Here is a 24462-nt window from a genome sequence, read left to right as displayed (position 1 = left end):
TGAAATTACAATTTAAAACAATTTACTAATAAAACCCTTAGAAATCAGAAAGAAAAAAAAAAGATTGTGTTATAAAATTCTTTGATGAACCTTCTTGATGAACACTATCATTTTAAAGGATAATAATTTTTAGGGGTACCTGGGTGGTTCAGTTGGCATGACTTCATGAGTTCAAGCCCCGGCTCCAGCACTGTACTGGCAGCATGGAGCCTGCTTGGGATTCTCTCTCTTCCTCTCTCTCTGCCCCTCCCCTATTTGTGCTGTCTCTGTCTCTCTCAAAATAAATAAATAAATAACTTAAAAAAATTTTTCAGGGATAATAATTTTTAAAGTGTTCTTTTTTCCTTATAAGATACCACACATAAGCCCTTTTGTATATAGTTGCCACAGAAACAATAACGTCACTACAGATGCCTCATTAAAAGTGGGCCCTTCAAAATATTTAAACGTACCCTTTCAAAAGCCACTCATTGATGGGTGTGATTGATAAAAGCTGAAGAAAAAGCCATATTGTTGCTGGGAAGAATGCAAGTGTAAAGATCTGGATGAAAAGGTGCAGTTTTATATGCACCAAAGCACTGGTCAGCTCCTGCAAAAATGAAAGACACAAAACAGCAAAGGTAAGAATATTATTTTTCCCAAGAAAGGCTGCTACTAAAATAACATCAAATAAATGAGTTTTTAATTTGGGATTATTTCAGAGCTAAAATTTTTACCTCTAAGCATGATAGACAGACTTGCGGAAAAAAAAGAAGTATTTTTATATAAAATTTCTGAAATATTCTAATTTCTTTGAATATATAATATACCCCAACAATTCAGATTTGTAAAATTCTGGACCAAAACTGAGCTAAGTGCCTGTACAGTAGTATAGACCTGAGGACTGTTGACACTATAAACAAATAGGCATGTAACTACTTAAGGACCTATCTCATTTTAATGAAATGATTAATCTCTAGCAAGGCCTCACTTTGGCAAGATGTTACCAAATCTACACACAAATCATAATTTTTAAAAATGTTTTTCCCAGTAATATTCTATAATTCAAAATGGCTTTTTCCCCAAAATCAACTTTCTGGATTTCCTTGCTAATGCTTACAGAACAGCAGCAATGTGCCATGCTCTGAGCCTGTCACTTTATGTATGTTATCTCTTTTAATCCTCACCACAGCCCCCATTAGATATTATTATCCTATTTTACTGAGGAGGAGACTGAGGCTGAGAGCTACTGAACAATGAGGCTCCTAATCAAACTCATTTCTGGTATGCTAGCAAACCCCTCTCTTCTTCATCATGTCACACTACTGCCCCAGAGGGAAGAAATTCACACTGAACACGACATACCAGGCACGTTCTATGCCTCACAGCTGAAAACAGATAATGAGATCAACTTTGGGGTTCAAATAGGTACAAATTCAAAGGCCTTTGTATTTGAATTCCTTCAAGCTATGTGGTTATTCCGTTGAAATAAAACAAACTCAGAAAGTAGTGGAAAAAGTAGTACAGTCCTATAAAACATGCAAGAAGCCATTAAAGCACCTCAAAGATGCCAGAGATTCCCCTGTTAGAAACATAGCACTGTAATGCCTACCCTAGTTCAAGTAAGACATTCAAGAGATCTTTGGCCTCAGAGACACTAACCAAAGCTCATCAGTTTAATGGACAGGACTCATTTCCCGTGTGAAGACACACAGCAGTCACAGAACATCCCAAATGACATCTAAGGAATTTCTGGCAAATGGAAAACACCGGGCAGACCAGAAGCCACACCAGGTCCATGGATCAGATCGAAGATTAAAGGAGCCATCCTAATACAGTATCAGAATTTTTAAAGTTCCACCCCAGAGAAAACTTGAGCACCAGCAGTGCCAAGAATTCTCACAGTTCTGAAACCAAATGCCACTGAGATATACTCAGAGGTATTTGATGAATGCCAAATAAATAAGATTCTAATTTTTTAATAGAAACAAAATGATCAGCCAGAATGCAATAACTAAAGCATTTGCATATACTTCAGGTAGGAATATGAAACAGAATAACTTTTCTGAAAAGTAATTTGGGAATTACTGAAAAGTAATTGGAGGACTATAATACAATTCACATTCTTGAACCCCCAAAATGTTATGTCTAGGTACTTGATCTAAGGATATAATAAGTGGTACAAGCATTTATATGCAGAATTGATCACGACAGCATCATCTATTATAGTAAAATCAGGAAACGAGTTAAAAGTCCAAAAACGGATGAATAATTAAATAAATTAAGGTACAACCAGGCTGTTATAAGATTAAAAACCATGTTAAAACTGTGTTGACAAGCATGTGGGAACACAAGGTCCTTCCCAACTTAACCGATAGGAATATAAATTGGCACAATCTAAGGACAGCAATCTGGCAACTCATTCCTTCAGTCAACAAATACTGAGAGCCCAGCACTGTTCTAGGTACTTGGAGTATCTGTCACAACTTCCACTGCATGTATCATGTGACTTAGCAATTTCACTTCCAGGAAGTAATCCTTCATATTTTCTCCCAAATGTGGGAACATGGGCAATTTTTAGGTTATCCTTTGCAGCAAAACCTAAATGTCCATAAATAGAGGACTAGTAAAATATAGCATGACACATTCATACAACGGAATGCTTTCCAGCATACAAAAAGAAACAAGGAGTTCTCTACGTGTTGATATGAAACAGTCTCCAAGATATGTTTTCTGAGTAAAACAAGACAGGGTGGCAAGCAGTACAAAATACCTCAGCTTGAAGGGGTGCAATACACATATGTTTTACACAGAAACTATTAACATTAGTTATGTCCACATATCTGATAGAGGGGAGAAAAGAAGACTTCTCATCATGTACACTTTTGTACCGTTTGATTTATGTTCATAAAAGTAAGCAAAATATAAATTTTATTATATATGAAGAAAAATTAAATCAAAATATTAAATTATATAAAAAATTACTATACAGTGTCACATAAGAAAAAAAGATTATATATGTGTACATGTACATGATACTATGCAAGTATATATATATATATGTATACTTACATATATATAATTTTTTTAAGTATTTCATTTTTAAATATTCTATGTATAAAACATGTTTAGGAAAAGAGGGACCAAAATCACAGAGATGTTAATGCTAGTTATTTTTATTCTTTCTAATCTTTCTACAATAGGTAAATACCAGTTTTATAATCAGAAAAAGTTATAAAAAACAAAATTTAGTTTAAAAATACTAGCTGATCTAATATATGACAATTATAAACAACTGCCATTGCCTCAGGACAATGGAACAATAAAGAATCCAGCAAATTGAATCACAAAGGCCAACAATGTTGGGTCATGAGAGGCCTCTTAACAACAGGGAGATAATAGGCATGAAGTATCCCTAAGATTTTAAGACTATCACAAAAACCCAGGGCTATATATTTTCCATAACTTCTTCATACAAACATAAAGATAAAATAAGGTCACAAGGAAAAGAAAAAACAAGTAAACACTGTAACATCCAAAACAGTATTACTCCATACATACCCATACAGAGTTTAGGGCCACGTACTCAAATAAATGCCATCATGAATAATTGAAAAGTTGATTCTGCATCACATTTTATTTATTCACATGTAATACAGGTCAAATTCCATTAAAGTAAACTTAAGTAAAGATACTCCAAATATTTATTACACCAGAATTATCACTGACAGTATCGAGAATTGCTTAAAATCAGGCACTCTGAGATGTAGAAATATTTTCATTTACACACCAATTTCCCTTCTAACCCTTATTTGACCTTCATTTGATTCACTTTCTGAGAAATCAGCCTCATAGTTCTAGGCTGGAAACAAGCAGCATGAACGTAAAGTTTAGAAGTTGCTATATTTACTTCTAAGGTAATAGAACTTCAAAAAATAATCTGTTTAGGAAAATAAGGAAAGACCTGTATAATCTGCCCTACTCAGGACCCTTTCCAGGCCCTGAGCATCTTGCCCATCTTTGGTTCTATCCCAGTGCCAAATACAGTGCTTTGTAGCCACAGGCACCTCATAGGTATTTGTTTATATGAGATTGATCCTGCCACGGTCTATTAAGTGACAAATCCTCTGAAATGGTAGCTCCTAATTAGCTAAACATCAAATATATTTCAAATGTGACCTTACTTGACTTGAATACAATAAATTTTCAGAAGACATTTCAACAGATATTTTAAAATCTAGAAATCAACAGTTATAAGACTTAAGATTTAGCATTAAATCTTTTTAGTATTAACACAGAGTTCTTTATGATTTTAATAAATGAGCAAAACAAATTTTAGAATATACATCATTCCATCAATGAATGGGTAATACTATGTGAAATGTTCAATATAAATCAAACTTGAATGGGACCAATGTGAATGCTCTCAAATAAACTCAAGTCAATAATAACTTACTGTCTCCTGCCTGCAAAAACACACTATTCTAATAAGGTTCAAAAATAGTAGTCCCAGCTGAAATAAACTTAAGATTATTAACTAGAAAACAAATAACAACAAGATTGCTACCTGCTAACTTAAAACCATTGGTTCAGTTGCCCAGGAAATTAGCAGGACTTAAAGATGGTTTAACACTATACAATGATGCAATCTAAAACATCTTCAACTGAATGGATCTTGAAAATGACAATGTAATACAGTGAAAAGGGGCATTGGTGGAAGAAATGGCTTTGATGGCTACTTAGATACCGTGATAAAGCACAGGATCAAGGCATTTTATCATTAGATCCAAATTAGCTGGAATACTCTGAAGGTTTCCTAGGTGCTTACAGAAGAATTTGGTCCTTAGAGAAATGCTGATAGCTGTGACGTTCTTCCTTCTTAAACTCCTGCATCCCACAAAGTTGGCTGCTTTACAGAATCATATTAAGCAAGAAGCTAAGGAGTGAGAGAATCAAGTCTCTTGCCAGATTTCTCATGGCATAAGTAACAGCTGTAGCCGTTAAGCAGCCACCAGGGGACATAGTTAGAGCAACATCCCAAGTAGAGGACTTGGGTAAGGCAGCTGCTCACAAAGGGCATTATCCAAGACCAGCAGGAAGACCTCCAAAGAAGAATAGTCCAGCACCATAGGGGTAGCAAGTATTTTTCTGTATCACTAGGCCCCACATTTGAGAACCAGTAGAATGAAGGTGGTGACAGAAAAAGCCTGCGCCCTGTAAGCACTGATCATAGTCCTTTCATGTCAATGTAATGTGTGAAAACTAGAATTTAACATATTTAGGAAATCTCATCCTATGTCAGTTATTTTCAATAGTAGTGAGACTATTCAGGATTTTTGAGACATAATTTCACAGATACCACACATGGATCCCATCTATCTAAAAATAATGCTCCAATAAAAACATTTATACCAACCAGATAACTACAGAATACATAAATTTACTAAAACCGTATTTTTTCCATGTTGCTACTAGGATGGTCCTTGTAACTAAATTTGGTCGTCATTCCAATCACACTTAAAATAAAAAATAAGTAAAGCAAAACATGATGCTGAAACAAAATTTTAACTTATAAAGCTATTTCCAAAAAAAAAAAAAATCCTTGCATAGTAAGATTTCCCTATCTACATAAGAATAAGCATCTTAGAATAACAACTTTAAAAATCCTAAGTAATTTCTTCAAGAGCAAATAGGTATTTTTTCCTATATTTTTCTTCTCCTTTTTTGTTATAAGCCAAAAGAGAATCATAAATTCTACTTATTCCTCTCTTGAATGTTAAAAATGTCTGATTTCTTTAATTCTGGGAGAATTCCATGTTCAGCGACACACTGATCAATAAATAACATTAACTATATATCTTCATGATAAATTGTGACATATATGAAAAATCCCAATTTTTTCTTAAAATACTTATTAATATTTAATAGATATACCAGCAAAAAATATACATTAAAAATACAAATTGGTGGGGCGCCTGGGTGGTTCCGTCAGTTAAGCCTCCGACTTTGGCTCAGGTCATAATCTCACTGTTGGTGGGTTCAAGCCATGCATCAGGCTCTGTGCTGACAGCTCAGAGCCTGGAGCCTGCTTGGGATTCTGTGTCTCCTTCTCTCTCTCTGCCCCTCCCCTGCTCATGCTCTGTCTCTCTCTGTCTCTCAATAATAAATACATGTTACAAAAAAATTGTTTTAAATACAAATTGGTTAAAAGTTGTAACAGGCATCACTTGAGCAGCATGAGTCCTGAGAACAAAAGTTATGGAAACCCAACTAAACATCAACTCAAATGTGCCACAGCAGTCACCATCATATTGACCACCATAATCTGAGGAAGACCTCAAGTGGATGCTTCATTCAGTGCAGTTGCTGTATTAAAAACATACCCATTATAACCACACCCTCAGGGTCCATTTTGTTCAACTACAAAATTTCTATAATAGGTAGGTTCAAAACACAAGTCCTTTGCTGAAGTCATCTTCTATTGTAGTGAAGCTTTTGGACCATAGTTACATACATCTTTACAAAAGGATTCTGATATTTCAAAATAATAAGCAAAAATTAAATTTTTCTCCCTGCTTTTGATATGCCCCATAGGTGACAGTACCTCTGTTTTTAATGATAGTCCACTGTTAAAGAATATTGTTGCAACAGCAATGTAGGAGACCGTTATTTCTGGCTTCAGTGGTCCTAAAGAGAGAGAAACAAGTTACTGTTAGATAAGAATTTCCAGTAGATAACTTGGTATGAAAGAAGAATCCATTGAGGGAGGGCAAATAGTACTTCAAATCTTAGTGTTACCCTTACTATACTACTGTTCTGAAGAGTTAAGTATTTGCTGTGATGCAGTCTAGCTCCAAAAGAGATTTTCCAGAAGGCAAGGACCATGCCTATCCAGTTCAGCACAGTATCCTCAGACCAGCAGAATAAAAATAAACTGCTCTCATATAGGAGAGCAAATAGGCAACATCCCTCAGTATGACGTCTAATTGTATCTACCACCTTATCAGTGCTTATACAACAATCAAAATTTCCCAAACTAGGAAAAAAAAAAAAGAGAGAGAGAGAGAGAGAGAAAGAGAGAATCAACGGAAGAAGTTCCCTTCTGTTTAGCAAATATTATTTTATTCCTTCTAGGATACCAGAAATAAAAATCTATATTCACACATACATTCAGTTCAGCCCACGGGTAGTCATTCTACAAAGATGTACTGAGCATTTACTATGTGAATGAAATAATACATATAGAGTAATACAGTAGTAACAATATGTTAAGTTTGCAATTATTATTACACTGTGCCAGGCCCTGGCTATACTGCTGTGAACCAACAGGCCTAATCTTTGCCCTCTGGAAAATCCTCTCTGGAGTTAGGCTGGCATCACCCCAAATGTGTTAACACTATGAGGACAACAGCAGCAACCCTAACTAATATTTACTTCATTTTGTCACCTGTATACAACTCTCTTGAAGATCTAATATATTAGCCAAAGAACATGCTTTATATATATATATATACATACATATATGCATATGTATATATATGCATATATATATATGCATATATGTATGTGTGTATATATATATATATATATATATATATAAGTTTATTGTCAAATTGGTTCCATACAACACCCAGTGCTCATCCCAAAAGGTGCCCTCCTCAATACCCATCACCCACCCTCCCCTCCCTCCCACCCCCCATCAATCCTCAGCTTGTTCTCAGTTTTTAACAGTCTCTTATGCTTTGGCTCTCTCCCACTCTAACCTCTTTTTTTTTTTTTTTCCTTCCCCTCCCCCATGGGTTTCTGTTAAGTTTCTCAGGATCCACATAAGAGTGAAACCACATGGTATCTGTCTTTCTCTGTATGACTTATTTCACTTAGCATAACACTCTCCAGTTCCATCCATGTTGCTACAGAGGGCCATATTTCATTCTTTCTCATTGCCACGTAGTACTCCATTGTGTATATAAACCACAATTTCTTTATCCATTCATCAGTTGATGGACATTTAGGCTCTTTCCATAATTTGGCTATTGTTGAGAGTGCTGCTATAAACATTGGGGTACAAGTGCCCCTATGCATCAGTACTCTTGTATCCCTTGGGTAAATTCCTAGCAGTGCTATTGCTGTGTCATAGGGTAGGTCTATTTTTAATTTTTTGAGGAACCTCCACACTGTTTTCCAGAGTGGCTGCATCAGTTTGCATTCCCACCAACAGTGCAAGAGGGTTCCCGTTTCTCCACATCCTCTCCAGCATCTATAGTCTCCTGATTTATTCATTTTGGCTACTCTGACTGGCGTGAGGTGATATCTGAGTGTGGTTTTGATTTGTATTTCCCTGATGAGGAGCGACGTTGAGCATCTTTTCATGTGCCTGTTGGCCATCCGGATGTCTTCTTTAGAGAAGTGTCTATTCATGTTTTCTGCCCATTTCTTCACTGGGTTATTTGTTTTTCGGGTGTGGAGTTTGGTGAGCTCTTTATAGATTTTGGATACTAGCCCTTTGTCTGATATGTCATTTGCAAATATCTTTTCCCATTCCGTTGGTTGCCTTTTAGTTTTGTTGGTCGTTTCCTTTGCTGTGCAGAAGCTTTTTATCTTCATAACGTCCCAGTAGTTCATTTTTGCTTTTAATTCCCTTGCCTTTGGGGATGTGTCAAGTAAGAAATTGCTACGGCTGAGGTCAGAGAGGTCTTTTCCTGCTTTCTCCTCTAGGGTTTTGATAGTTTCCTGTCTCACATTCAGGTCCTTTATCCATTTTGAGTTTATTTTTGTGAATAGTGTGAGAAAGTGGTCTAGTTTCAACCTTCTGCATGTTTCTGTCCAGTTCTCCCAGCACCATAAGAACAACATGCTTTTAAAAGATGTAGTTCTGAGAAAATGCCATTTTGTACTTATATACCAGTGGTTCTCCAGCAGGAGCAATTTTGCCTCCTATAGACATTTGGCAATGTTTGGAAACTCTTTTTTGTTGTTATAATTCAGCAAGTGGGGGGGTGTTACTGGCATCTAGTAGACTGAGATCCGGAATTCTGCTAAACAACCTGGAAAGCACAGACAGGACAGCCCTCCCAACACCAAAGAATTACCATGTCCAAAATGTCAATAGTGCTGAGGTTGAGAAACACTGGCATATGCCAACATATCAAAATCTGATCATTTCATATTTGACATTCTATTCAGCCCTCTTGTGCTGAGCTGAATAGCGTCCTCCAAAATCCATGTCCCCCCAGAACTGATGAATGTGACCTTATTTGGAAATTGGTTCTTTGCAGATGCAATCAAATCAAGATGGGGTCTTACTGGATTAAGGTGGACCCTAATCCAATGACTGGTATTCTTACAAGTATAGGTAAATATGAAGACACAGAAAGATGGCCATGTGTAGACTGAGGCAAAGCCTGGAATTGTATTACCATAAGCCAAGAAACACCAAAGACAATTGGCAACCAGCCCAAGCCAGAAGCCAGGAAGGATTCTTCCCTAGACCTTCAGTGAGAGCATGGCCCTTAGCTTCAGAATTCTAGCCTCTAGAATAATTTCTGGAAAATAAATTTCTGTTATTGGAAGCCACCCAGTTTGTGTTTCTGGTGTGGCAGCACAGAAAACTAATACACTCCCTTAAGCAAAATAACAGGACCACATTCATGGCTCTTCCATTCCCTGCAGCCCTCCACCATACCCACAGGTACTGCTCAATAAGTAAGACCAAGCTCGGGAAAAATCACCATTCAGTCAACAAATGCTTACTAAGCATCTACTATATTTTAGGCATTTGTAGTATCTCAATGAACAAAAAGAAACAAAGATCTCCTCAAACATGGCAAGAAATTCTTATATATACGTGGTATTTACACAAATTATTTTGTTGAGATCTGAGAAAAGGGAGCAAAAGGAAGAAGGCAAGAGCAAAAGGCATTACATTTCAGGGCAGTAAAAGTGCTCCAAAACTTAAAAAGAGGTGCATTTTTTATACTTGTGAGTGAATCTGTCTCTGCAGCTCACACTTAGAAATAATATTTCCTCTACAACTGAGGAAGATGATTCAGGAACAGATTTTAAAGTCCAGGAATCCAGCTTGTTTTGGAAGTAAACGTCTTCCACGAATTTTAAATACCTTGTTTGTTCATTTGTTTGTTTGAACTCATTTTTATTTTCCTCCAATTCCCTGCTTTTTATGAGACCCTATTCTTATCAAGTACACCTCTGCCCACAGCGGTACCCCAAAATTTCTATAAAGGATGGGTTAAAATTAGCAATGTGGTTGTAAGGTAGAGCCAGGGAATGTGGCCAAAGATGTATCTCCACAGCAAGCGCATGGCATTTACTTAGATTGCATGTTTCTTTGGGGGCAGCTACAGCATCTGCTTTAGTTGGCCAACAATTATATGTTTTAAGAAGCTAACCCTTCCCACATTCCATGCATAAATACATAAATACACATGATAACTATGAACTACTTGGCATGATTCCAGGCTTTTAGTGTTTTAAAGCTTAGAGATGGGGCACATTGTCTTTTATATTAGATGCACATCTAAACAACTTTAAGCCATGGAAGAACATGGTGAGGACATTTCATGGCTTCCTACAATGTACGTTTTATTTTATTTTTTAAAAAAATTTTTTAATGTTTATTTCTGAGACAGAGAGAGACAGAGCATGAGTGGGGGAGGGACAGAGAGGGAGGGAGACACAGAATCAGAAGCAGGTTATAGGCTCTGAGCTGTCAGCACAGAGCCCGATGCGGGGCTTGAACTCACAAACCATGAGATCATTACCTGAGCCACCCAGGCACCCCTACAATGTATGTTTTATTTTTTTTATTTTTTTTAAAATTTTTTTAACCTTTATTTATTTTTGAGACAGAGAGAGACAGAGCATGAATGGGGGAGGGTCACAGAGAGGGAGACACAGAATCTGAAACAGGCTCCGGGCTCTGAGCTGGCAGCACAGAGCCCGATGCGGGGCTCGAACTCACGGACTGTGAGATCATGACCTGAGCTGAAGTCAGAGGCTTAAGTGACTGAGCCACCCAGGCGCCCCTACAATGTATGTTTTAAAAGGGAAGAAGGAATTAATTCTGATTTGGAGAGACCTAAAGCCCCTTTGAGATGTGATCAACTATCAAATTGCCCAAATTGGGAATGGAAACCTAGAAGTCACACAGGGCTGAAATAAACATTTGGTAAATATTTGCACAGAGGTGAGAGTTGAGACTACATATAAAAATGAGATATGAAAAAAAATGAGATTTGGCCCCTCTCCAAGACAATGATTACATCCTCCAAGTCACCAAAATAGATCTGAATAAGACCTGGATCTTCAGGTGGCTATAAAGTTCAAAGTAGAAATACAAGTTTTAACTTTTCCTTTAAATAAAAGAAAAAAAAATGTTGATCAGTAAAAATAGGATAGGAGAGCAAAATCAGGAGAAAAATTACCCAGAAAAACAAGGTAATTTTTGGGCTCCTCAAATCCATGCTTTTAAAGGAGGGGGGGTGGGGGGAGATAAAAGAAAATGATTTGGAATGCTTAAGAATGCAAGGAACTATTACCATTTTATAAAATCTACTCATCACCAAGTAAATTTCATTTATAAACCTATAATCTAAGATATTCATGCTAACACACTTAAGCTTTAACATGTTTCTGCTTATGCTTTTTAATGGAAAAACGAAGCAGTTTCCTTTTAGGATTTATGTCTTATTAATGTCAATAATCTAAATTAAGATGCAAATAGAACTGAGAAACTTACTCTGTACTTCCAAAGAAGTAAACCTTTCTCTTCCCGAGAATGAATAGCACAGTGTTACTCTGGTCAACTCAAAGGTGTGCATAGCTCAGCACTTCCCTGGGTTGCACTGGAACAGATTATCAGCACCTCAAAATCTGCACATTTACATTTACCCTGGCTCTTTATTTTCAACTTTCTTCTACATATTTAAAAATGAAGGGGCGCCTGGGTGGCTCAGTCAGTTGAGCATCCAACTTCAGCTCAGGTCATGATCTCACAGGTTGGTGAGTTCAAGCCCTGCATCAGGCTCCGTGCTGACAGCTCAGAGCCTGGAGCCTGCTTTGGATTCTGTGTCTCCCTCTGTCTGCCCCGTCCCTGCTCATGCTCTGTCTCTCTCTGTCTCTCAAAGATGAATAAATGTTAAAAAAATTTAAAAAAATAAAATAAAATAAAATAAAATAAAAATGAAATGTACCTGAGTAAAAAGAACAGTGAATTAAGAATTAAATTTTCGAGGCTAGTACATGTTATACTTTTTCTCATTTGGAAAGTCATTCAATGTCTCTAATTTTAGGGTTTCCATTACCTATAAGTTTCCTGCAATATACAACTCACCTATTGGCTATACAGATTGTTTTCAAAGGGAGGTCAGAACACAGGTATGATATGTTAAGTGTAGAAATCTTGCATTTACATATAAAGAGTATAGTCGTTAAAGTATTGATCCAGGTAAAGATGAAGCAAACATCTTAAGTTTAAGACTACCAAAACTTTTCCTATTTAAAAGAATATCTAGAAAACCGTTCTACTGAAAATTGTTCAGGGGTGCCTGGGTGGCTCAGTCAGTTAAGCATCCAACTCTTGGTGTCGTCTCAGGTCATGATCTCAGGGCTTCGTGGGTTGGAGCCCTGCACTGGGCTCTGTGCTGACGATGTGGAGCCTGCTTGGGATTCTGTCTCCCTCACTTTCTTTCTTCCTCTCTCTCTCTCTCTCTCTCTCTCTCTCACTGCCCCTCCCTGACTCGTGCTGTCTCTGTCTCAAAACAAATAAACTTTAAAAAAAAACTGTTCAGTCAGTATGAAAGCACTAAAAATCACATCCTTGGGGCACCTGGGTGGCTCAGTCAGTTGAGCTTCCAACTTTGGCTCAGGTCATGATCTCGCGGTTTGTAAGTTCGAGCCCTGCGACAGTCTCTGTGCTGACAGCTCAGAGCCTGGAGCCTGCTTCGGATTCTGTGTCTCCTTCTCTCTCTGCCCATCCCCCGCTTGTTCTCTGTCTCTCAAAAATAAATATATAAATGTAAAAAAAAATTTTTTTTAATAAAAATCACATCCCCAAGTGTACACAGCACATAAATGGAAACTTTGACTAAAAATTACAAGTACAAAGAGGCACTTTAGACCATTCCAAAGAGCAAGATGCAATAGAAACATTTTCAGCAACCATTCCTCTCCTTGTGCCTAGATTTTTGTTGTTTTAACTTGTGAAGCGAAAATGTTATTTGGTACTATTTGGAGGTTTATTTTTATTTAAGAGGTTTCACAGGTGGGAAGGTCAATTAAAAGCTCAACAGAATTATCATGAACTTAGCCTGATAGCCTATATAAGAAATCCCAAGAGGCCTGGGTGGCTCAGTCAGTTGAGTGTCTGACTCTTGATTTGGCTTCAGGTCATGATCCCAGGATTGTGGAATCTAGCCCCACTTCAGGCTCCCCACTGAACATGGAACCTGCTTAAGATTCTCTCTCTCTCTCCCTTGGCCCCTTCCCCTGCTCACACTGTCTCTCTAAAATAAAATTTAAAAAAAGAAAGAAAGAAAGAAATCCTAAGCAATCATTTGTTTTACTTTTTTGGAAAAAGTAACTTTTATACATGGACAGTTATCAAATCATCTGAGTACACTGTTATTTCATATTTGCTGATTCTGCTCTGCGTTTTTAGGCTAAAACTTAAGGCATGGAAAATACCTTTATTGCATAGAACCCTTCTTTACAATAGTTATTCATTTTAAATTATTTTTTGCCAAGAAAATGTGTATGGATTTTGCAACTAGTATGAAATAAAGGGAGAGCCCTGATGTCCAGTGCCTCTTCCTTGAGCACTGACCTCAGGCCTCAGTATCTTCATCAACTGTAAAAGTAGCATGTTAGTTTAAAATACTTAAAGGTTCCTTTTAGTTCTTAACATTCTACTCTTTTTTTTTATGTTTATTTTTTTAATTTTGAAAGAGGAGGGGGGAGGGGGGAGGAGGGAAGGGACAGAGAGAGAGGGAGACAGAATCCCAAGCAGGCCCTGTACCGACAGCTCTCAGCCCAGAGCTCCACACAAGGCTCACCAACTGGTGAGACCATGACCTGAGCCAAAATCAAGAGTGGGACACTCAACCAACTGAGCCACCTAGGCACCCCTTATAATTATTATCTTATAATTAATTAAAGAAATGAATTATCCTGGATTAATGGCACAAGTACCGACAAAAATGGGAAGCATTTCTAAGATACAATAATACACCAAAACTTCAAGAAGCAGAGTCAGAAGGAACAAACAAGATTATAGAATCCATCTTGCACACACCACTTCGAGGAAGCCCTAAGGAAATGATTCCGTGTTCAATAACCCTTCTTCTCACAGCATCCTTGGAATGTAAGATAAAACGTATTTCACCTAACCTAGCGTCTGCAGATTTAAAACTTGAAGATAATATATCACCTGTAATTACACCTTAAGGATAAGCAAATAATAGATCTAACACCATAAAATAGAAAGTGTGCTACTGAAGCTAGTTAAGTGTGCATTCCAGATCACCACAAAGACACCCTAACTTGAATTCTGCCTATCCAGCTAGTTCCAGGGACAGAGGGTACTCATTTGGCAGAACTTGAAATACCAGCATTCACAAGTTTGCCAAAAGCTCCAGGAGAAGCTAGGTCAAAGATCTTCAGAAGAAGAAACCATGATGAATATCAGTTTTATTCTCAGTTACATATTCTACACATTTTGTACTAAGTTGAATATAGAAAAAAAAATACACAAAAAAGTTTTAATCCTCACAGTCTTTGTTCAAAAAATTCCTTTTAAAATGTTCCCTGAAGCTACTTCTAAATGGAGAAATTGAGGGTGGATGCTTGAATGAACCACTGTTCTAATGAGAGATATTTCACTCCCTTCCATCATGTTTTAACAAAAAGGTACATATAACTGCAAATATCCTTCTGAGCACTTCCTAAAAAATTGTGTGCTCACTTCGGTCCTTATTCGTCCCTGTTGTATGACTGACCGTATTAAAACTGTCAATAAAGGTGAAAGGTGACAAGGTCAAAAAGACAATGAATTGGAGAAATTCAATTAATGTTTATGAAGAAGACATGAGTGTGTAAGGGTGAAACCGCAGGGAGGAGAATAAAAGACTAATGATATTTCCACCAATGCCTACCTCCACATTACACGGCTCCTACTATTCAGAGATCTGAATATGATTTTAGCCTGCCTACACTTCCTTGCCAAAATACACACTGCACATAGTCTAACACTGCCTGTATCTGTTAGAGTACTAGCAACTGAGTCCGGGCAGCACACGGAAGTAGTGTCCTGTAAGGAAAAAGTGCAACGTGTCAGTCGGCTTGGGAGTTTCTGGAGCGGTGGCGATTGCAGCAAATCATCATTCTGCAACATGTGGGCTACGAAGTCTGAGTCGGAGAATGAAGGGGTGTCCCTTTTTCTTTCCCCACCCCCCCCCTTTTTTTTTTTTTTTTAAACATGGGGCCGGTAAGGAGGAGGGATCCGGAAATAGACAAGGTAATGGTGGCCACTCCAAGATAGATAAGGAACTCCTGGCAACCTAGCGTCCCTTGGGATAGGATGCTACTATGAAGGCAAGAGGAGTTAAGTTTCATTCTCAGTAACCTCACTCCCTAACACTAAGGATACTCATAGATTGTTCGCGGAAAAGGTAACCTGCGTTCAAATTCATTTGCCCCATTCCTAGCTACAGTCTCCAAGGCTGACAAATTAAAACAGCAGCAGAATGGGCCAAAGGACACCCTGAGCTGGTCAGTGCCCTTGAGAGAAGCAGACACTTCCCAATTACGGTTTCCCCTCCTTTCCAAGACTCGAAAATTAGTTCTGAAGTGAGAATCGCGATGGAGCGTTCAGAGGTGCAGCACTTACCCCCATTCACCCCTATGGACGGCTCCAGTTTAGCTCCGGCGATCGCCAGCACTATTCCAATCATGAACCATTCTTTCCTCATTCTCTCCAGCAGCCTCATGTTTGTTAGGGTGGGTGGGTTTTGTTTATTTGTTTGGCTTTTTTTCTTTTTAAGCTACGATCGCTTAATCCCCGAGGCGTCTCCACACTTTCCACGGTCCCTCCAGACATGCAGCAGAGCAAGTCAAATTGCCACTTGTAAACTAAAGACCTGGGGGTTGCTCCGGCGGCTTTGAGGAGGGCTGGGAGTAGTAGTATCCAGTGACAGGAAAGTCTCACTGAGCGCCGCCATCACTACCACGCGCCTCATAATAGACGCGCATATTACCACGGCAACTCTGGCCGACGCTCCCAAGTGCAAATGCTCTGAAGCGAACACTTGGGCCAGGTCGGCCAGCGTAGGCGATCGTATAAGGGAAGCTGGCTGCCCGGTAGGGCTGACAGACTCGCTTAACTCCAGGACCTGCAGAACCTCAGGAATGACTGCTACAGGGAGAGACGTTAGGCTTCACAACCACTTAGCCTTATCGAGCGTCTCGCTCCGACAAGCCTTTAGGCACAGCTTCCCACTCTCCTGGAACACATCCACGGAGAAACTTCCTTTTGCTTTGCCATGAGCCTGCGGGAAGGGCTAGCGTGAGTTCTCATTCAGCAGCTGCGGCGGCGGAGTGCGGGGTGGTTTTTTTGGGGTGCGCTTCTTCGGGGCATTACGGCTCTTCCCCGACGCCGCGTTGACGTGTGCGCCGGGGGAAGGGGAGGCCACTCTGAGTCTTCAGGTTCTTGGCTGGAGCTCCGGGAGTTAGAGGCGCTCCGAGCTCTGGTCAGAAACGCGGCTCCTTCTTTAGGAGAGCTTTAGCCCAGAGGACGGGTTGAAAATTGGGCGCGTCGAGCCGACGCCCAAGTCTGCAGGACCCCTTCCTTCCAGCATCCGCGACATCCCTGGAGGGCGGGCGGGACCCACCAGGCCAGTCGCCAGTGGGACGCTCGGCCCGAGCCCCGTCGCCCACACCGCCCCCCCCCCCCCACAACCCCCGTAGCGGAGAGGGAGGTCTGCAAGGTTCGTCCCCTCTCGGGCGCTGGGGACCAGATCTTCCTTGGGGGGGCACTGGTGAGTGCTCAGGCTCCCTCCCTGCGAAGCTAAGAGGCAAAGTGAGGTCTGAGCAAGGGAGTTTGGAGGGTGCGCGAGTGCAGGGGCTTGCTTGACTCTCAGGGCTTGCCCACCCAAACAGCAGGACACGCGTGGGAAGGGGATCAAAGGCCTCAAGGCAAGAATGGTGAGGAGCCGAATTGAGGGGAGCTCCTGACCTTTTCCATTGGCCCTCGTGCTGTATTCTCTGCTTCCCCCAGTTTCTCCCTTGAGGTGTGTTCTGGCAACCAGTGACATTGATCGTTTCATGGATGGACTTTTCCTTCTAGACCCAGCAGGAGCTTCTGCTGCTCCCAACATGCACCTAAATAAATGACCAAATAAAATACTATCTAACATTTCGAAGTAGTGTGGTGTCTGATGCTTACTTAAATGGGTAACTACGGAACCTCAGGTTTGGAAGAGACTTCTAGGATTGTTCAGTGATGCCGGACTTTGATTCTGAATTTATTCAGAGATTGAAAGAGACTCATTTTGTAATTTCATCTACTTGTTTAGCTCTATCTGATGACATGACTTGCTATCCAAAAACGAAGCCAGTTTTCGCAGTTATGCTACCAGTTGTAGGTTACACAGTGTGGAGTGTCATCTAATTATACATCAGGCAGAATGGCAAGAAGTGAAACTCAAGATAAAAAGAACTTAATAGGGAGACACAGATGACATTAAACAACTTAACTTGAAAACAGAAAAAGAAAGCACATGAGATGTGATAAAATCTGATGCTCATTATCAGGCAGTCACCAGATAAGTGGAGATGAAAGATAGTTTACAACACAATTATTTGCTTAATTTACTAGGTTAAAGAGTCCTGCCTATATTTCAGTCATTGAAGGTATGATCTTGTATTTAAAAAAAAATCATTAAGCATTATGCTTACAGAAAATTGGGCCAGTTTAATTTTATCACTGTTTGCAAGTCCTTATGTACTAAGAATTCCTTGATCTGTTTAAAGCAGAATCTAACTCATAGAAGGGTTTTTTGTTTTGTTTTTAATGGTACTTCAAGGAAAACAGTGTGCTGTGATTTCTGTTCTGTTAGTGTAAGGCCTATATTAGTTTCCCAGGGTAACTGTAACAAATACCTAAAACTGGCTGCCTTAAAATAACAAATCTATTCTCTCAGAACTCTAGAAACCAGAAGTCCAAAATCAAAGGTGTTGGCAAAGCCATACTTCCTCTGGACGCTCTGGAGAGAGAATCCTTCCTTGCCTCCTTCAGCTTTGGTGATCGTTGGCATAAATTCCTTCCTTATGACCACATCCCTCCAATCTCTGCGTCTCATCTTCACATCATATTCTCCTCTGTGTGTCTGGCTACTGGCTATATCATTCCAGTCTCTGCATCTGTCTTCATATCGCCTCCTCTCTCCTGTCTGTCCTATGTTTCCTCTTCTGTGTGCTTCTTATAAAGGCAGTTGTTATTGGGTTTAAGGCCCACCCAGGTAACAATCCAGAACGATCTCATTTTGAGATCCTTAATTATCCCTTCAAATATCCTTTTCCCAAATTAGGTGACTGTACTCTGTCAAATATTGTCCCCCGCAATGTCCACCTGGAACCTCCGAATGTGATCCTATTTGAAATTGGGTCTTACAGATATGATTGGTTAAGATGAGATCAAACTGGTTTAAGATGGGTCCCAAATCCAGTGACTGATGTCCTTTTAAGAAGGTCATGTGGTGGGGCGCCTGGGTGGCGCAGTCGGTTAAGCGTCCGACTTCAGCCAGGTCACGATCTCGCGGTCCGTGAGTTCGAGCCCCCCGCGTCAGGCTCTGGGCTGATGGCTCGGAGCCTGGAGCCTGTTTCCGATTCTGTGTCTCCCTCTCTCTCTGCCCCTCCCCCGTTCATGCTCTGTCTCTCTCTGTCCCAAAAATAAATAAAAAACGTTGAAAAAAAATTTAAAAAAAAAAAAAGGTCATGTGGTGACACACAAAGAAGATATGAAGAAGAAAAACTTATTGAAGATGGAAGCAGAGATCAGAGGGATGTGTCCACAAGCTAAGGAGTGCCAAGGATTCTGCCTTGGAAACAACCACCAGAAGCTAGGAGAGACTCGTAGAACGGATTGTCTCTCAGAGCTCCCAGAAGAAACCAAGCCTGCCTGCACCTTGATTTCAGACTCCTGGCCTCCTGAACTGTGGAAGAATACATTTCTCTTGTGGTACTTTCTTGTGGCAACCCTAGGAAACTAATAATGGAATCATTCACAGGTTCCAGGGATTTGATGTGGTCCTATCTGGTCTGTCCACCATTCAACCCCCCACAAGGCCCTTCTTGCTCTGTCTTCCATTACTGTTTCTTCAATAATTACATCACTCTTTGCTCTCCTTCATTTTTTCCCTGTCATTTTTTCCTTTCCAATGTCTCTTCACTTCAGTTTTTTCTCTTTATTACCTGGGCCACTTCACCTGACATCATCCCAACAAAAATGTACATGTGAAAGGAAGCTTCTCTAAAAGACACACGATAAATGCTCTTTGTTCGATAAATATTATATTTGTTTATTGAACAAATATTTAATGGCCCCCACTATGAGTCATCATGTGTGAGTGTCGTGCATTCAGTTATGAGCAAAAATGACAACACCTGCCCTCAGAAGTTTATAATCTAATAGAGGAGACAGCTGTAAACAAATATATCATTACAAATTGCTAACAGGAAGGAACAGGATGTTGTGAATCATCTAGATTGGGGAAGGCCTCCTGAGATCAGAAGGATGAGCCGGCAGGTGGGAGAAAGCTATTGCTCAGCAAGAAAGAGCTTGACACCATGGAATTCAAAGACCAGGATTGCTAGGTGAGTCAGTGAGGGGTGAATGATGTGGGAAGGGTAGAGAGAACTGGCCAGGGTTCAGATCGTGTGTGACCTCTCATGTCATAGTCAAGGATTCAGATTTTATTAAATACTATAGGAAGCCACTGTAGGATTTTAGCCTGGCTAGTGATGATATGCACAGTCTGCTGGAAAGTTTCCTTTAGAAGCAGGCTGTCTACAAATGGTTCAGGAACAAGTGACTAAGTGGATGGAGCTGGGAAAGGCAATTAGTATAAAAACTTTTGAACAGAAAGAATAAAAAACAAATGACCAGTCACCTCTAGGGAAATGGCAAAGCAGTCTAAAATGACTCCCAGGATGTCTGTCAGATAGATACCTGTGCCATTCACTCAGCCATGGAATCTTTACAAAGTAGATTCGGGGAGGAGATTGTAAATTTAGTTCACATCTTGTGTGCAAGGCCACTGAGGCATATAAAGAGATGCCGGCAGGCAACTAAAATGAAGGTTTTTTTTTTTTTTTTAAGTTTATTTATTTGGAGAGAGAGGGAGCATGAGTGCATGAGCAGGGGAGGGACAGAGAGAGAAAGAGAGAGAATCCCTAAAAGGCTTCCCTCTATCGGCACGGAGCCCAGTGAGGGGCTCGATCTCATGAACCGTGAGGTCATGACCGAGCTGAAATCAAGAGCCCAGCACTTAACATACTGAGCTACCCAAGTGCACCCCCCCCTTTTTAAAAGTTTATTTATTTTGAGAGGGGGGGATGGGCACAGTAAAATGAAGGTTTGAGCTCATGAAAACAGAGTTGCTATAGTTCCTGGAATCTTCAACAATAGCTTATGGAAACCATAGGCATTAATGGAGCAAATATTTACTTTTAAACTTTGCTACCTACATTGGTTACTCAGTCTCTTTGAACACAGTTTGCTTACTTATATTTATGAATGTTTACTATGTGCCAAGAACATGAGTATACCTTATGATCACTCTCATGGACTTTGTGTTTAATAAAATGGTGATAGGAATTCTAGCTCATCAGGCTGTTGAAAAGATTCAGTGGGGGTACCTGGGTGACTCAGTCAGTTAAGCCTCCGACTTTGGCTCAGGTCATAATCTCACTGTTAGTGGGTTCAAGCCACGCATCGGGCTCTGTGTTGACAGCTCAGAGCCTGGAGCCTTCTTTGGATTCTGCCTCTCTCTCTCTCTCTCTCTCTCTCTCTCTCTCTCTCTCTGCCCCTCCCCCACTCATGTTGTCTCTCTCTCTCTCTCTCTCCCTCAAAAATAAGTAAACATTTAAAGAACTTAAAAAAATTTTTTTAATTTAAAAAAGTAAAAAGAATCACAATAAAGAAGACAAGTCAACTACCACCCTACAGAGATCTCACCTTCTTTTCAGACATATGGCCCTGCTCTGCTCAAAGATCTTTAACGGCTTCATATACCCTATAGAATAAAATTCACATTCCTTAGTCTAACATACACAATCTACATATCCAATAGGTCAGAGTGGAAGACTTAAACAAAGGAGGTTTGTTTTCTCACAGTTCTGGAGTCTGGAAGTTCAAGATCAAGGTGCTGACAGTAATGGTTTCACTCTTCTTGGCGTGCAGAGGGCTGCTGTCTTCACACAGTCTCCTCACACAGTCTTTTCTCTGGGCATCCACATATCCCTGGTGTTTTTCCTCTTCTTATAAGGACACTAGTCATGTAGGATTAGAACTCCACCCTAATGGTCTCATTTTAACTTAATCACTCTTGAAAGACCTTAACTCCAAAGAGGTTACATTCCCAGGTCCTGGAGGTGAGAATTCAACATATGAATTTTGGGAGGACATAATTCAGCCTATAATAGTTGACTTCTAGAATATGACAGAAGTGAACATGGCACTTCTAAGATAGATTTCAAAAACAAACAAACGAACAAAAGAACTGTGGCTTCTCTCTGGAATATTCTCTTCAGGTTGTTTCTTTGGGGAGGGAATCCAACTGCCATGAGGCCCAGTGGCAAGGAGGTGATCTCTCCCTCCTATAGCCAGCTAGAGCCTAAGGCTTAGAAGTGGATCCCTCAGTGGAGTCTCAAGATGGCTGCCAGCCAGGTCTCCACCTCAGCCAGTGGCACCCAGCTAAGCCATGCCCAGATTTATGACTCATAAAAACTGTGAGATAAATCATATTGTTTTAAGATGGGAAACTTTGGGGGTGGCTCATTACACAGTAATAGATACCTAATACCTAAGGCAAAAGCCCTGTATGCTACAGGGAGCATACACAACTCAGTCAAAAAGTTTTGCTGTGTTGTCGAGCACAGGAATTACCTGGGAACTGTAGAGAGATGTGGATCAAAGAGGAGTCTCTTCTTTTGAAGATGAGTGATATTGGAGCATTTCCATTTGCTGATAAAATGATCCATTAGAATGGGAGACCTTGATAATGAAGAAGAAATAGGGGCTATGATCGGCAGAATAATGACCTCAGCCAAAGATGTCTACTTCCTAACCTCTGGAACCAGTGAATATGTTACCTTACATGGCAAAAAGGGACTCTAGATGTAATTAGGGTAAGAACCCTAAGACAGGAAGAATATTCTGGATTATCCAGGTAGGCCCAATGCAATCATAAGGTGTCTTTAAAAGACAGAAGAGGGCTGTATGTGTCAGAGAAGGAGATGTGAGATGGAAGGAGACTTTAAAGTGATGGGATGACTAGAAGGGGTGCCTGAGCCAAGAAATGCAGGCAGCCTCTGGCAGCTGGAGAAGGTAGGAAAATAGCCCCCAGACCCCACCAGCCTCCAGAAGTCGAGCAGCTCTCCTAACAGGTTAGCTTTAGCCCAATAAAACCTATTTCAGATTTCTGACCTCTAAAACTATAAGATAATAAATTTGTGTGGCTTTAACTTGTTAAATTTATGGTAATTAGTTACAGCAGCAATAGCAAATTCATTCATACAGTGGCTAACTTGAGTACTTGAGAAGGTAAATATTGACCCTTTCAATAAAGATGAGAGGGAGGATAGAATCTTTTTGTCCTCAAGTAGTGGAGTCCTAGAGGAATTTAGAACACAGGAAAAGCCTTATCCCCACATCATATTAACCTGGGACATGACCATTTGTCCTTTAAAAAGATTGTTTCCATATTATAGGTTAATATTTCTTTAAGAGATACATAAAGCAGTGTATAAAGACAGATCCAAAAGAAGAGATATTGCATTGACTAGGTGCATATTCTGATTATCTATGGCTGTGTAACAAACCGACCCAAAACAGAACCAGCTACTTCTGTCTCTTTTAAGAGTATAGCTAGCTTTCCAGTTATCCACACTCCAACCACAGTGTTACCCTTGACTTCCTCCTTTCATAGTATATAATCAGTCACTCACCAAGATTAGTTTGGTTTTTTTTTTCTTCAAAATTGTACTTACTTGTGTCCAGCCCTTCCTATTTGTTATATTACTAACTCTAGTTCAATTTTTCATTTCCTTTTACCTTGACCATTGCAATTGCCTCTATGGAACTGATCACTCCACTCTGTAACTCTAATAATACCACTTCTCTGCTCAGATAATATTTAATATCTTCCTACATGGTACCTGGAACACAAGAGATTTTGTGTTCATGACAGCCCCCCTGAATGTGGTTAGCACCGGGATGCTGACAGAGTCAGATTTCTGAGCCTATAAAGCTAAGAAATAGCCCCTTAATCATACTAGCTTCTTAGTGGCCAGCAAGGTTGTCTTCTTCTGGTAACTCTTGAATGGTAGCTTGCCATTTAGACTACAGTAAGTATTATTTTCCTCATATTACAGATGTGAAAATGAAGAAAGATGAGCTATGCTTTCCCCATGACCAATAAGTGGCAGATTCAGGCTTCAAACTTAGGTAAGCTTGACCTCAGAACTTCAGGCAGTGGGCCTTAGTGATTAAGAATATATCTCCAAGCATCCAACAGCCCAAGTTAAAATTCTGACTCTATTACTTACTGCTATTCCCATGTGACTCTCGGAAAGTCACTTGACATTCCTTAGCCTCAGTTTCCACATCTAAAAATGGGGGTAATTGTAGTACCTACCTTAATGGCTGTTATAATCATGAGTAAACATATCAGAAACATAACCAATGTAAAAAATATTGTGGTAGTGTTTCCTTTATATCTTGACCCACATCAAATTGTACAACTTCTATGAAAGCTTTTCCTGCTCTCTTGAGCCAGAAATAATGTTTCCCTCTTGTGTGTTCCCTCCCTTCTTGCAGTTATTAGTTATTTATTAAAGGTATTTGTGTATATACTTTCCTATACCATATTAGAAGCTTCTCAAGAATAAGGATTATAGTTTTTTCATATTACTGTCATCCACACCAGCTAACATCAGACCATGAGATGTATTAATATGTGATATATTTGTTGACTTGAATAGTTTGTGTAGAACCTGAGGGTATAATGTAGAGAGAAAAAAGCAGGATTCACTTTTTTGTTATTATTATACCATAGATCAAAAGTTAAAATTTTCCTGGGTTAATTTTTTTGTTTCAGTTCCATGTCACCCTGTCAATTCACTTGTTAGATAGCATATATTCTGAGTGTTTACTGTGTTGACACGGCCCAACCACATATTTTGGGTTACGCG

General features: G+C 39.7%; 1 protein-coding gene and 1 long non-coding RNA gene across 10 annotated transcripts in view; one reads left to right on the top strand and one right to left on the bottom strand.

Annotated features, from left to right (window-relative positions):
- The window catches only part of SLC10A7 (solute carrier family 10 member 7), a 249420-nt gene extending 233183 nt beyond the window's left edge, over nucleotides 1-16237 (bottom strand). For 8 of the 9 annotated variants that reach the window (XM_007091757.3, XM_007091758.3, XM_042983823.1 and 5 more), the window contains exons 1-3: nucleotides 15881-16237; nucleotides 6584-6666; nucleotides 453-589 (exon numbers count right to left, since the gene is read on the bottom strand). In XM_007091757.3, coding sequence (XP_007091819.1) covers nucleotides 453-589; nucleotides 6584-6666; nucleotides 15881-15980 — 320 coding nt within the window. In that variant the 5' untranslated portion in view covers nucleotides 15981-16237. The remainder of the gene's footprint in view (nucleotides 1-452; nucleotides 590-6583; nucleotides 6667-15880) is intronic. The other variant, XM_015541907.2, reaches the window with a different exon arrangement.
- A 76-nt stretch (nucleotides 16238-16313) lies between these two features.
- Nucleotides 16314-17411, top strand: LOC122237660. Its single transcript, XR_006216256.1, has 2 exons — nucleotides 16314-16555; nucleotides 17267-17411. It is a non-coding gene; the product is annotated as an uncharacterized LOC122237660 (long non-coding RNA).
- The last annotated feature ends 7051 nt before the right edge of the window (nucleotides 17412-24462 follow it).

The sequence above is a fragment of the Panthera tigris genome, chromosome B1 (assembly GCF_018350195.1).
Source record: "Panthera tigris isolate Pti1 chromosome B1, P.tigris_Pti1_mat1.1, whole genome shotgun sequence".
In the NCBI taxonomy this organism is placed as follows: domain Eukaryota; kingdom Metazoa; phylum Chordata; class Mammalia; order Carnivora; family Felidae; genus Panthera; species Panthera tigris.
Note: the sequence above shows the minus strand (reverse complement) of the source record. Positions and strands in the feature narration are given on the sequence as shown.